Consider the following 14,003-nt stretch of genomic DNA (forward strand, 5'->3'; position numbering starts at 1 on the left):
ACATCCTATAAATCATCTGAAATAGCCTATACCCAATAGTGTCTATCACGCATGAATTAAAAGTCAACTCTAGTCAAAACAAGTCAAGTCGAGGCTGGACCTTACACATGATAATAGTGATAATGTATCAATAGAATAGACGGATATAAAGTTCTTATCCTTCTATAACTGTACATTGGACAATGTTCTTTGACTCCATGGTTGCTTTGTGTGGGGATTATTATGACTATATGTTTCTATTACTCGGTGATTCATATGGACTATTATTTAGGCATTTTCCTTATCACTGTTGTATGATCTGCATGGTTGCTATCTTATATTTGTCAACCAATCTTAGATTTTCCCTTGATGATCATGTATTTTCTTGCTATTTGTATTCCCCATAATTTGAGTCTTTCTCATACTATTTTTTATATGCTTTCTCATCACCTAGACTAATGCATAAAGTTCTATCATAAGCTAGATAGTCCCTGTTGAAAAGAAAACCTTTGAATAGTAGGATACTATTTTACCATCTTATAACAAGATGGCTCCCATGACATCCTGAGTAGCATTTGTGTAAGGTTAAATGAGAAACAAAGAATTAGGTAAGGTCAACATTGGAGCATTGTGATATAGAGAATCCACCAATCTCAATCAATTAGGGAGATCTTTCTCCCAACTCACCTATTCAATAGGGAACAAACCCCAAGCCTTCACTAGCCTACTAGTCCCTCAAGTTACTTCAACACCCCAAAGACTCACTCCAACTCCCTAGTCCCATACAACCATTGACATACATCACATAGGGAATTCTCACCTTGCCCAAATCTATCTTGAGGTCTTCCAACCCTTGAATCACACCAACTCACACAACCTTACTCCCTCAAGCCCTTCTCCAATTAGGACTCCTAATGGCTTTTGAACACAACTCCTAATGCCAAGTAGGCACACATCAACCAAAGGGTACTCAAAGACATCCCCTCTATTTTGGATTTGGTTTCATCCAATTTGATTTTGTTTTGAAAAAGATATTCCAATTTCTGTAAAGCACTGTCAAAACCCTTCCTAGGGTTAACGATGACCATAAATAATGTAATGCATCATTTGTAGCCATAAGAAAACCACCAAAATTGGTGGGAACTTGTAAAATATCATTCCTTTTCATATTTTGGTGTTTTCAGGGGCTCATGAGTAATTTTGGCATGTGCTAGTTGAATGCAAGGGACTGATTTCTGAGGCACAATTTGAAACATAGCGATTTCATGGAGTTTGAAGTGGTGTGAATGCATCAATGGTTCTTAGGGAGTCTAGTGAAGGGAAAGAGGAATGTGTGAGGGCTCCATTGACAAGGGAAAGGGTCACCAAGTAGAAGAACCAATAACTAAGAAAACCTTTGGCTGTCCCAAGTTAACAGTGACTGTGACTGTCTTAGCAAAACTAGTGAGACAATAATTTATTGTTTGCCAAATAGGGTGTGATGGGAAGTTCAGTTGTTGAAGTTTTGGGAAGGTTAGTATGTCGACCCTATAAAGTCCTAGAAGTCTTTTGGAGGCACTAAGGAGAGGGGAGGAAGGCCATGTTCATTATTGTCCCAAGCCTACATGACTAGAACAAAAGGACAACGGTGTAACAGTAAGACTTCCTTTGTACTTTGGTTGGTTGGTTGATTTTATAATGTATATAATAACTGCCTTATCTAGATTAGAGACTAACTTAGTAAGCCCTTTTCTAACCCATAGAGGTAGGGCCCATCCATTGTAGAGAGTTCTAACTAATTTCATTTACAAGTATTCTTTGTTCTTTGTAATGTTCCTAGTGTGCAGCCTTTTCTTGCAAGTACTACTTATAACTAAGAGAAACATCATGAGACATGCCAAGTTCGCTCTTCTCAAAATCAATGGAGTAAATAAAAAGGGACATTACAAGGGGACATTACAAGTTCTCTCTTCTCAAAATCCATGGATCTTGTCCCTCAATTTCTTCTCTCATATGTCAATGATGGTATTTGGAACCAATATAAGTTTATCCTCATCATCGAAGGGTAGTAGATCAATTAAGGATGCAATATTTTAGCTAGGTACCTTTCTGGGGCAAGACACATGGAAAAAATTGTGAAGGTGACTACTTGTGGTAAACTTTAACTCATAAGCCATTTCATGAACCCTTTTTAAAATTTTATATGGTCCATAAAACAAGCTTTGAGCTTTTCAAATCCACTTTACTTTATAGTAGTTTTCTTATAAGGCTATAGGAGTTGAAAAACCATATCTCCCACATTTAATGATCTCTTAGTATGGTGTTGATCTGTGTACAACTTTTGTTGAATGACTTTAAGTGACCTCAAAATGTCTTGGTTATCTTTTACCAAATCATTCCTGTTGATACCCTACTATTAGTAAAATTAGTAGATGATTTCCTTCATTTATTTTCATGCATTTCTTTGTAAACAATTTAAATATTTTGCACCTAATATTTAAATTGCGAAAGTCACTATTCATTGAATACTCATGATTGTTATTCTGAAATTCAGTGTTTATTCAATAGTTATTTAGTATGGCATTTCACTTCTAATTTACTATTGATGTTCTATTGTGTTTTATAACTTAAAACTTAACAATCACTAAAAGCTTTGTATTGTAGTAGGTTTTAGGTTAATATTTAAAATATCTAATTTATTATTGATGTGTTATTGTGCTTTATGAGTTAAAATTTACAATCAACAAAATCTTTGTATTGTAGTAGGTCTTAGGTTGATAAATGTAGCATTGAATGCAACTATTCTATTTTAACATATAACATTGTGTGTATTTGCTTGAACGTATCCAATTCGTGTGTGCTTGCATTGTTAGGAGTGTTTAATCTTAGGATTTATTTTCAATAAAAAAAGCATAGAATTATTTGTCTCGTGTTGAAAGAGCATCTCAACCTTTTACCTAGGCAAACCCAAAAAGACTCATTTTAAATTTTTTTTAAGTTTATATAGCTTGACATGCGATCCATAGAATGACATTGTAAATTGCAAGTACATATTGTTCATAGCAGGCTAATTTTTTATTGTGCAGGAGCTTCCCTTTCTAATTGGAAGAGTAGTTAACATTAACACCATTGGCTATTCCCCACAAATTCATGTTCATCAATTGTATTTTGTTTTTTACTTTCTAGGTGTGGAAGTTGAGTTCAAAATATTTTTCTAATGGAATTTTCGTTCCTAGACCATAGAAAATAAGGCTCTTCCACAAAAATTAAAATTTCCTAAAAATTTCACACTTTGGAAGATTATTTGAAAGATTCCTTTACAAATTTTGTAGCTCAAAAATAATTATTGAATGTAGTTGTTCTTTAGCATTCGCCCAAACTTTTCTCAAACTATTCTCCTAATAAGACCTGCCAATATAACTTTTAAGATAAACCATAATGAGTGGATTCCCTATGCTTTCTCTCTTTACGATGTGCCTAACTGACCTATTATCCTGGTCCCTACTTCACTACCAACTTCTACCATTTCCTCCACAATTAATGTTTAGACAGTCATTCTAAAGTGAGGTACCAATAGAGTTGTTGATTGTTAAGGCCTCCAAGCTGAATTTATCAAATATGATCTGGATTCCTTGGCCTCCCCTTCGACAAAGATTTTCAACAGAGTTGTTTGTTCAAGGTTTCTCTAATCTTGGTCTCAACATAATTAATTCTATTCATGGCTCTAGGAATCTCTCCAATCCTAGAAACTATAGGACTATAATGATTGGTCATACATTTGTGAAACTTTTTGCCACAATTTTAGACATGCAATTTTTATTACGAGTACCTAGAGAAAGGTAATGTTCGAGCTTGTCAGAAAGATAGATTCAAGGGAGATTATCAAACCATTGACCACATATTTATACTCTAGGCTATTGTTGAGAAGGCTCACTACTGCTCTTCCCTAGTCTTTTGTTGTTTATAGACTTTTCGAAGGACTTTGACTCAATTAGGAGACACTTGCTTTTCCAACAAAAACATGATGTCGGCATTTTGGCTTATCTCATTAGCATTGCTTGTAGGCTTTATGAAATTTACTGGGCAACTTCATGCTTACAATATCTTCAACTTGATGAGGAGATCAATTATGGTCAAACAAGGGTGTCCTATCTTCAACCCTCTCTAACATCTACATTGACAAGTTGGTGGAGCTTCTTTGACTACATACTCATATGGATGATAGTTACAATTTTACATGAGGGGTCATTGCTAATCTACTTGTTGATGATATTGTTCTTCTCTCTCATTCTGCCAAAGGGTTACAACATTACTTTCTTTTTCACTCATCTCTTCATTGGTACTTTATAGTTGTACATGCCATCATCGATCCCTTTTGCCAACCCCTACCTTCAAACCGCATTCCTATCATTTTTTATTACCCCTCTCAACCTACCACCCTTGGCATTATGAATACCATTAATGACTACATTAATTTGTAGTCTTGTCATGCCCCTTCAAATGATTAATGTCCAAAGATAATTTTTGTAGATAGATCATCCACTTCACATGCCACACATTTTCCAATTTACTTTGTGTCTAGTAATTGAAGTGGGTGATGATCAATTGAATGGTAGTCTCTTTGTTAAGAGTATAGTGGCACCATTGTTTGATGACTTGTATGAGGGTGCAAGGCTCCTTTTCATAAGTTGAATAGTGCTACAAGGTATCATTAATAGAGTTTGAGTGATGGGCAATAGGTTGGCTGTGCTAAATTAGCATGATGCCTAGTACATAACTAAATGCATCAATCTAAATATCAAATTATTTTGCAATATTCACTAGAGTAAATGCTAGCACAAAGTAGAGGTGTTGTTTGAGTCCATTAAAGTCATGTTTTTTGTGGATTCCATAGCAATGTTGCCTTGCTGCATATAACCTTGTTGAGTGATCAAGGAACATGGGAAAATCAAAGGACTAACCTTTTATATAAGTTCTCAAGTTTGAGAAGGTTGTGCAATTATTTGAGTTTGCATGGGTATGCTAGTATCATGTCACCTTGATTTTTTCAAGATCAACTTGAATGGGAGAGTGGTTGACAATGTAACTAAATTTGCATGGTGCCAAAATTTCATTTGTTGAGGTTGGTTTGCAACTTATGTTGGCATATCATATGTGGTACATGTGCAATGTGTAACATATGTTCTTCCAATATTGTATGGGATAGGCGAGTATTTAATCACCTTGATTTTCTCTAGATCAACATGAGTGCAAGTGTGGTTGATTATGTAACCAAGGTGTTAATTTTGTGTGGTACCAAAATGCATTTATCAAGGTTAGCTTGCAACTTGTGTTGATGTGATGTATTTAGTACTTGTGCAACATGTAGCATGTATTCTTTTGAAATCTTGTTAAAGATTAGGATTTCATCCATGTAGACAATGATAACATTGTTTATCAAGAACGAGTGTCACAAGAGCATTAGAAACTATCAAAATGCAAAGCCATCCATTCATAGAGTTCTCACATTTTGAATATAGTTTTCCAATTTTTTTTATTGGATCAAAACTTGATGATATGTTGATTTGGTTTAGTGTGCCTAGAGATGACCCAAGTGATTGTTGATTGGTAGAAAGAGATACATATTATTCATTGAGATCTTGTTGAGACATAAGAGTCAATGTAGAGTCACCATATGTTGTCTTTCTTGGGTGCAAGCATAATCAAACTACCACAAGGATGAACTTGACTTGATACTTATTGAATTTACTAATTTTTGGACTTTGTGTTGATTTTGTTCTCCTAAAATGATGTGTTAAAGATATATTTGGAATAAGAGATTTGAGAATCAAGTCAATTTTGTATTGTATGAAGTAGTGCATAGGAAGTCTTATCGATAAAACATCAATGTGGATTCATGTGGGATTCCAACTGGCATTGAAATTTATCCCAGTATACTTGAAATTGAACTACTTGGGTCCATCTAGTAGGACAAGCTAAAAGGGAACCAAAAAGCACCATTATAATTAGCTTGCAAATTATTTTATTTTTTAAAAATAAGTCACCATCAAAATTCTGACATCGTCCCAACTTTGCACTGACGACCAAACCGTTAGACAAACATCATCCTCGTCGGTGCATAGTTCCTGGTAGGCATCAGAATTTTGACGTCAATTGAAGAAACATTTGACGAGGATGCTATATGTTTGACGACACTTTATTGTCGGATGCTCATCATAATCATTGTTGCTGCAAGTTCCTGGTAGGCGCCAGAATTCCAACGTCCATCTAATGAGGATGCTTTACGCCCGACAACATTCTTTGGTCGAATGAGAAATCATGGTCTTCATTAGAAGAGTTCAGGATGTCGTTAGAATTCTGACATTAGACAACACCGTCAAAATTACCGACGACGATTTTTCAACAACTTCATTTGTTGGCAGTCCAACGAAAAATAGTCAAAATTCTGACGATAGGCCATCGGAAATCAGCCCCAAATGCACTAGTGATAGGAACAAGGCTGACGAGGTTATGCTTTTCAAATGGCCATCAGAAGAAGAATATGCTGAGTGGGAAATATGTACTTGAAGGAATGAATGAGGACATCAACTTGCTAGTTAACTAACTATATGGTATGGAAGCCTAGCAGACAGGTTTTGGCTCTATGCAGTGGTTACTTTTTGGGACGTGAGAAACTAAAGAAGTGCCCACCCCCCTCCAATCTTCATCGGTAGTAGTAAAAGGAAAAGGAAAAGCTTAAAGTGCTATGATGAAATCGGTTACAAATATTTTGATCCTAGTAATGACATTTCTTAAATGGAATCTTTTGTAACAAGTTTGTAGGTAACCAATCATTTTCTAAATGATAGATGTCCTTTTGGCCTATAGCTTGTTTTCTCCCTTATTTTTTATAAAAGGGAATTCAAGGCTAGGAGACATGGTTCCAATTTTGATCTCTGTACTTAGTATATTTAAAATCTTTCAGAATCAGGTGGTTCCTATAACAAGTATTAATAGAAAGTGAGCAAGTGTAAGGATTTTCGAACAAAAATAGATAAGAGTCTTAGGTGTATGTTTTCTTGCAGGTGTTTGAAATAATTATATGTATATGATATTTGTGATAGAAAAACACATAATGAATTGAAAAGAAATATAATTCTAATTTATTTCTCTCCGTTGTGCAATTTATTGTCTTTTTAATGAAATGTGGTCAAGGATTTCTTTCATTCAGTACACTGTTTTGATTAAGTAAAAATAGGTTTTTGAAAGGAACCTGAAACCTTAATACATATCAGGAGAAAGATAAAGCATTAAAGAGGAATAAACTGTGCTTGATCACCCAAACAAAAAATAGTTCCCAACCAAACAAAAAGAGAACACAAAACACAGCAAACCACACTAAGACAACCAAAGGATAGAAAAAGGACAACACAAGGACAAAGACAGAGATAGAGACAGCTAAATTTTTTTCATAATATCTTCTACATGAACCACCATTTTCTTAATGTTGTCCACAGAGTTCTTCAATTCATCCAGCTCTCATCCCTTGATGTCACCCTGTTTCCTGGTGTTGGCCCTAGTTCTCTTCTCATGACCCTTTTTCTCCATCTGGTCCTTGTCGCCCTCCTTATCTTTAATGTGATCAAATCAGTTAATCAAGATATTCATATCATCCACAGAGGCCTTAAGAATCTAGAAATTTTGCTCAACAATCCTCTTCACAATTAATTCCATCTTGTTGACTCTATTGGCTAGGTTGTTCCTGGTAGTTTCTAGCCCATTTGCCTCTCTATTCCCTTCCAGCTCCTTCACCTTCTTTTCTATTTCAATAATTTTACCGACCATGGCCTCAATATCTTCAGCATTGTTAATTACAACCACTAATTCTTTAACATTTTCAGAAAGAGGCTTTTCGCCTATCGTAGCATTTTTAATAACATTAAGGTCAGTCTTCAAATTGCTAATATCTTTTTCCATTTTACTGATAGTTTCACAAAATCCCTTGATGCCATCATTATCCTCGTGACAATCGCTTGGATTTCCCATTTTATTCTCTTGACCCTCATTATGCACACCTTGAGTACTCATATCCTCGCCATGATCCTCATCCGGAATCTCATCCTCCTCCTTACCCTTCATATTGTCATTTGTATCCACCTCGGCATCCTCATCGGAAGAAATCAGTATCTGCCTTTTAACCTTGTTAGTACTCTTACGGGTATTCTTGTTCCTTTGGGTTTGTTTTCCCACTCCGTTTCCTTTCTTTCTTTTAATGAATTTCTCATCAAAAGACTCATCTTCAAAGTCTGAGAGGTCAAAATCGACAACAATCCTCTTTCTTTTCCCCTTAGTCTTCTCCTTTTTGCTAAGATCCTTAGAACCACCTTCAATTCCCAATTCGAGGTTGAAACCACTATACTCACTTTCCGTGTCATCATCCCTGGTATTTTTACCTCTAATGGGTTTCTCAATGGATTTCCCTTTCAATAACTTGTAAACTAAAACCATAAGAACCTGATGGAGAGCATGGTCACCTTGAGGGTCTTTCTACATTTCTTTAATGGTATGATTCATAGAACAAGCTAAATAATAAGGCATACTTAGCTTTTTACCATGGCGGAAGTGATTGAGCAACACAAAATGGTGCTCGTATGCCCTTGTGAATCTTCCATCCAAAGTAATGTAGTTGATGGTAGCAAACAACATAAACCTCCATGGCCTACAAATACGCTTAGGGGAGTGGTAGGAGTTATCCACCTTCACCAATTTCCTTTTTTCACCATCCATGATAGGAAATCTATCTGTCGCCTTATCAGAAACACTTCAATCTCTATTAAACTTGATACCATCTTTAAACATCCCTGTAGCTTTAGCAATGATGTCTTCATCCACCATCATCATCTGGGTACCAACCATAACCTTGCCATTCTTCCAATTTTTTTATGAAATGCTTGGTAACTATAGGGTCTTTGTCGTAGAGCCTCTCCATGAAAACACTTAAGCCTCCCTCTTGAAGAATCTCCTAGACATCTTTGTTTTTCTTCTAGTCTGAGCAAGAAGTAAGTTCAAACCTCTTTTTATTACCTCCCATATTTCCCTCGAATTCACTAGTTTTCCTAATCTCAGCTCTGTTATTTTCTCTCTAATATCTATTCTTGTTCTGAAAAACAACCCAGAATCTGTGCCCAGTAAATTTGAAATGACTATTAAATAAATAATCAACACCATCGTGGTGATCAATCATCGAAAAAAGAGGAAAAGGCATTAAGAATTATGATTGGTGATGCCACATTGCTTCATCTGGATACGATCCAGTTCAAACATAGATTTTGCCTCACACGCAAGATTACTCTCACCATAAAGCGTAATGATTTTATCAGAATGACAAACTAGGTTGGTAGCCCAATCAGCACACATGTTGGCTTCCCTATAAACATGTGTAAAAACACACATATCAAAGGTTTCACTAATTTCCTTCATGGATTTGATGGCATTGTGTATAGACCAAGAGGGTGGGAAAACATTATTCAAACAGTTTATAATGTTCAAATAATCACCTTCAAACCATACTCTGGTACAATCGGCTTCCTTAGCAGGAACAACCCATGATAAGCGGCAATGGCCTCAACAACATGATTAGTTTGACTACCAATAGGAATACATTTGATGGTTTTGCATATTACCCATTCATCCCTTAAAACCACACCACACCCCGTATTGCTAGGGTTACCCTTGGAAGCACCATCGAAGTTAATTTTCAGCCATCTATGAGGAGGGCTTTCCCATTTCACATCTTCTCTAGGGTTAGGCTAAAAGATGTCACTTCCCTTTAATCTCCAATTCTTGAAAATGATATGTTCATCTTGATCTTTGGGGTTGGCTATACCACTAGTGATGTAGATATTCTCCACCATATATCTTTTGATTTTTTCAAAAATAATTTGAGCTTTTGAAGCCTTATCTCTGAACACTCTTTCATTTCTCTCTTTCCATATTCCATAGCAAATATGAGGTACCACCAATCTCCATAACAAAATAAAAGACTTATTCCTCGAAGGGTGATGCTACGAATTAAAAACATCTTGGACTGATTTTGGAAAAACCCAACTGATATTGAAGTTATCCAGACATCTAGCCCAGATATCAGTAGAGAAGGGACAATGGATAAACAAGTGATTAATGGTTTCCTCATTCTGCATACAAAGATGAAAAATACTAGGCATACATAATCCTCTAGTTTTGAGATAATCAATAGTCAAAATTTTATTTTGAAGGACAGTCCAGAAAAAAATATTAATTTTGGGAATAAGGCCTCTCACCCAAGCCTTAGCCTAGCAAGAGCTCTCCTGATTAGAGAACTGCTGATTATAGAGAGAGGCAATAGAAAATTTACCATCTATAGTAAGTTTCCAGATTAGCTAGTCATCATCATCCACCACCACCATATAATTCATAATTTTGTTCAGATTTTCAAGGGAAGGATCAATAGAGGATAAATCCTTCCACTGTCCAACATTCCAGTAGTCAGCCACCATAGTACCATATGTTTCCTTACACTGATCTTGAAACTTGCCCCAATCAAGACTGTCACTTAACAGGAAGTCAAACAGCCAAGTGTCTTCCCAGAATTTAATGAAATTGCCCTTCCCCACCTTCCATTTCACACCTTTAGCAATTAGATCTCTAGTTCTAGTAACATTTTTCCAGATGTTAGAACCAATCGGAATATCTTCAGCATTGAGGAAACTTTGAAGGGTAGGGAGCTATCTCTTATACTTATTGTCCCATATCATTTTCTATTCTCCCTCAGTATTATAACCTCTCCATATTTGCTTAGCCATGAGAAACTAATTCATATCTCTGATTCTCCTAAGGCCCAGGCCTCCCTTTCTTATAGGTTTGCAAATCTTGTCCCACACAATCAAATTCATTATCTTCTTTTCCTCAACCCCTGTCCACAGAAAATTTCTTTGAATTTTTTCAATAGCCTCCGCAAACTTAGTAGGGATTCTAAAAATACTGATAGCATAGAGATGAATACTATGAAGAGTAGATTTCAAAATTTGGACCTTTCTCGCTTGGCTGAGCAAAGAGCCTTTCCATCCAGCTAACTTCCTATGAAATTTATCCATAAGAGCCCCCCAGAAAGTATCAAGAGAAACTTGACATAAAGGGAGCTCCAAATAGGAAGCAGGAAGATTCCCAAATGGCATCAGAAAATGTTACTAATCTTTATCTATCTTCTTTACGGAGTGTTTATGAAATAGACAAAACTTTTAGACCAATTTATCAATTGACCAGTTTCTATCCCATATATGTCCAAAGCTTTCTTTAAGCTCCCAAGATATTTCACTAAAGAGTTCCCCATAATAATAGAGTCATCCACAAATTGCTAATGGGAGAAGACTTGGTCCGTCGATGAAGGTTTCAACCCACTAAACTCTCCCTTCTCAACAAGTTTACCTATAAATCTTCCCAAGCATTCCGCCATGATAATGAAAAGAATAGGGGATAGAGGATCCCCCTGTCTGAGACCCCTTGAGGATTTGAAAAAAGGGGAAGGAGACCAATTGATCAAAACAGAAAAATAAGTAGAGGAAATCAGTTGCAAAATAAGACAGATACTTCTAGAGAAGAATCCAAAAGTAGAGATAACATTCATCATAAAGCCCCAATCAACTCTATTGTAGGCTTTAGATAAATCTAGCTTCAAAAGGAAACCTTTTGTTTTAGTACTAGACAGAGAGTGAATGTTTTCATGGACCGTGATTATGGAATCCAAAATTTGTCTCGTAGAGACAAAGCCACTTTGCTTAGGAGATATAATAGAGGGGAGAAAAGTCAAGATTCTAGAGGTCAAAACCTTTGAGATGATCTTGTACAAATAATTGCATAGATTGATAGGTCTAGAAAGATCCATAGTATCGACACCCATCTTTTTGGGAATAAGAGCAATAAAAGTACCATTTAGTTCTTTCAAGATTCTCCTCACACAAAAGAATTCTTTCACAGCACTTGATACATCCCTTCCAACAATATGCCAATACATTTGAAAAAAGAACATAGGGAAACCATCTGGGCCCGGGGTCTTATTACCTTCAAAAGAGTTGACAGTTTTCATAATCTCATCATTACAAGGTATAGCAGTAAGATAGGAATTTTGATCAGCATCCAAGATAGAAGGGATACAGTCCATAAGGTCCTTTTGAGCCTGAAGGTCCAGGTTCTGATCCTTGGTCAAGAGATTAGAGCAGAAATCCAAGGCTATCTTCCTCATAGACTCTTCATCTTCAATAGTTCTATCATTGAATTTAAGCTGAGATATCCTGTTGATGGCCTTGTGTTTCAAAGTGGAGATATGAAAGTATTTGGTGTTTCTATCCCCTTCCTTCAAGCAGATATTTCTCAACCTCTGTTTCTAGAATGTTTCTTCTTTAGCTATAATGTCATGATATTTCATGAGAATCTCATCTTCAACCTCCCTAGAGACCTTGATGTAGCCATTATTCTAAATCTCATCCTGGATATCTTTCAGATCTAAGAGAATGGTAGCTTTGGAAACAAAAATGTTCCCAAAGGACTCCTTATTCCATCTTTTAACATTATCTTTCACAAACTTCAACTTTTTTACCACCTTATACATAGCATTTCCTTCAATTCCAACCTGCCACCATTCCTTGATTTTGCTTTCAAGGTCCGGGTGTTTTGTCCACTTTCTCTCAAATCTATAAGGGAAATATCTTCTTCCCTTCTTGGTATCAGTCATAAAGGATATAGGATAATGATCCGACTCGACCTTGATATGAGAAGATAAATAACAAAAATGAGAATTAAACCAATCAAGAGAAATTAAAGCTCTATCGAGCCTGACCTGAATTAAGTATTCACCATTCCTTCTATTGGTCCAGGTATATTTAATCCACTGCAAATCCAGATCATGGAGAGCATGATTAATGATGAACTCCATCAAATCCAATCTTCCATCCAGATTGGATTGGCTCCCTCCCTTCATCTCATTTTCTCTCAGAGGGGTATTGAAGTCCCCCATAATAATCCAGCTATCTTCAACAAACATACTTCTACGAAAGGATAATCTTTTCTAGAAATCACTTCTACCAGTTTTGGTATTAGGGAATACACATTAGTTAAAACCCATGAAGCTCCCTCTTTCAGATGCTTAAATCTTATGCAAGACAAGTTGTTATCTTGAATCAACACTTCTCCTTTAACATTATTTTTATTCCATAAAGTAGCAATACCCCCAGATGCCCCTTCTGAACTACCACCACTAACTCCACCATTGCTAAATGTTTTCAAACATTCAACCTTATCCTTAGGCATTTTGGTTTCCTGAATCAAAAAAATATCCATATTTTTGTCTCTACTCATACTTTTTATTAAATCTTATTTGTAAGGATTATTCAATCCTCGAATATTCCAAGAGATAATCTTCATGATTTTTTAGAAATACCTACCTCAAAGATGGTTTTTTGAGTACCATCTGCTAAGTTCTTGCTAGTTTCCATGGTCCTCTTCTTTACATTTGAATATCTTCCAGGTGATGTATGTTGAGCCCCCACATCCCCTAGTCTACTTCTAGTATTTCTGGTGGTTGTGTTATTGTTATTGCTATTATTATTTTTTTTGTTCTTGTTCTTTCTTTTATCCTCCATTACTTCTTCCTCCTCCTGCTTTGTCCCACTCTTTCCCAGAGCCTTTTTTAATATCTTCTTCATTTCCCCATATTGGTTCCTTTTCCTCTAGGGAAGTCAACTTGACCTGGGCCGGAGAGGCCAAAGATATCTCCGAGAGCCCTTGCTCAAGGATATTGTCAGGCTAAGCATCTTGGATCCAGCTTACTCCATTTTCTGACCTAGAAGAAATTCCTTCTGAGTTAAAATTGTCTCCCTCTTCCTTATTGTCTTTGGATTGACTATCTCCCTTATCCATCTGCTTACTGTATTGTTGTCTTGTGATTTCCTTTCTCCATCATTAGAATCCCTTCCACTTTTCTCCTGCTCATTTTCCTACTAGGAGATCTTATCTTGCACTCCTTCCTCTGTTTC

At 36.1% G+C, this 14,003-nt stretch overlaps 1 protein-coding gene across 1 annotated transcript in view; it reads right to left on the minus strand.

Moving 5' to 3' along the window:
* LOC131857666 (uncharacterized) overlaps positions 1-13,463 on the minus strand; it is a 71,268-nt gene extending 57,805 nt beyond the window's left edge. The window contains exons 1-3 of the mRNA XM_059210366.1: positions 13,413-13,463; positions 13,197-13,287; positions 7,723-8,321 (exon numbers count right to left, since the gene is read on the minus strand). Coding sequence (XP_059066349.1) covers positions 7,723-8,321; positions 13,197-13,287; positions 13,413-13,463 — 741 coding nt within the window. The remainder of the gene's footprint in view (positions 1-7,722; positions 8,322-13,196; positions 13,288-13,412) is intronic.
* Positions 13,464-14,003: the final 540 nt, after the last annotated feature.

The sequence above is a fragment of the Cryptomeria japonica genome, chromosome 8 (assembly GCF_030272615.1).
Source record: "Cryptomeria japonica chromosome 8, Sugi_1.0, whole genome shotgun sequence".
NCBI lineage: Eukaryota > Viridiplantae > Streptophyta > Pinopsida > Cupressales > Cupressaceae > Cryptomeria > Cryptomeria japonica.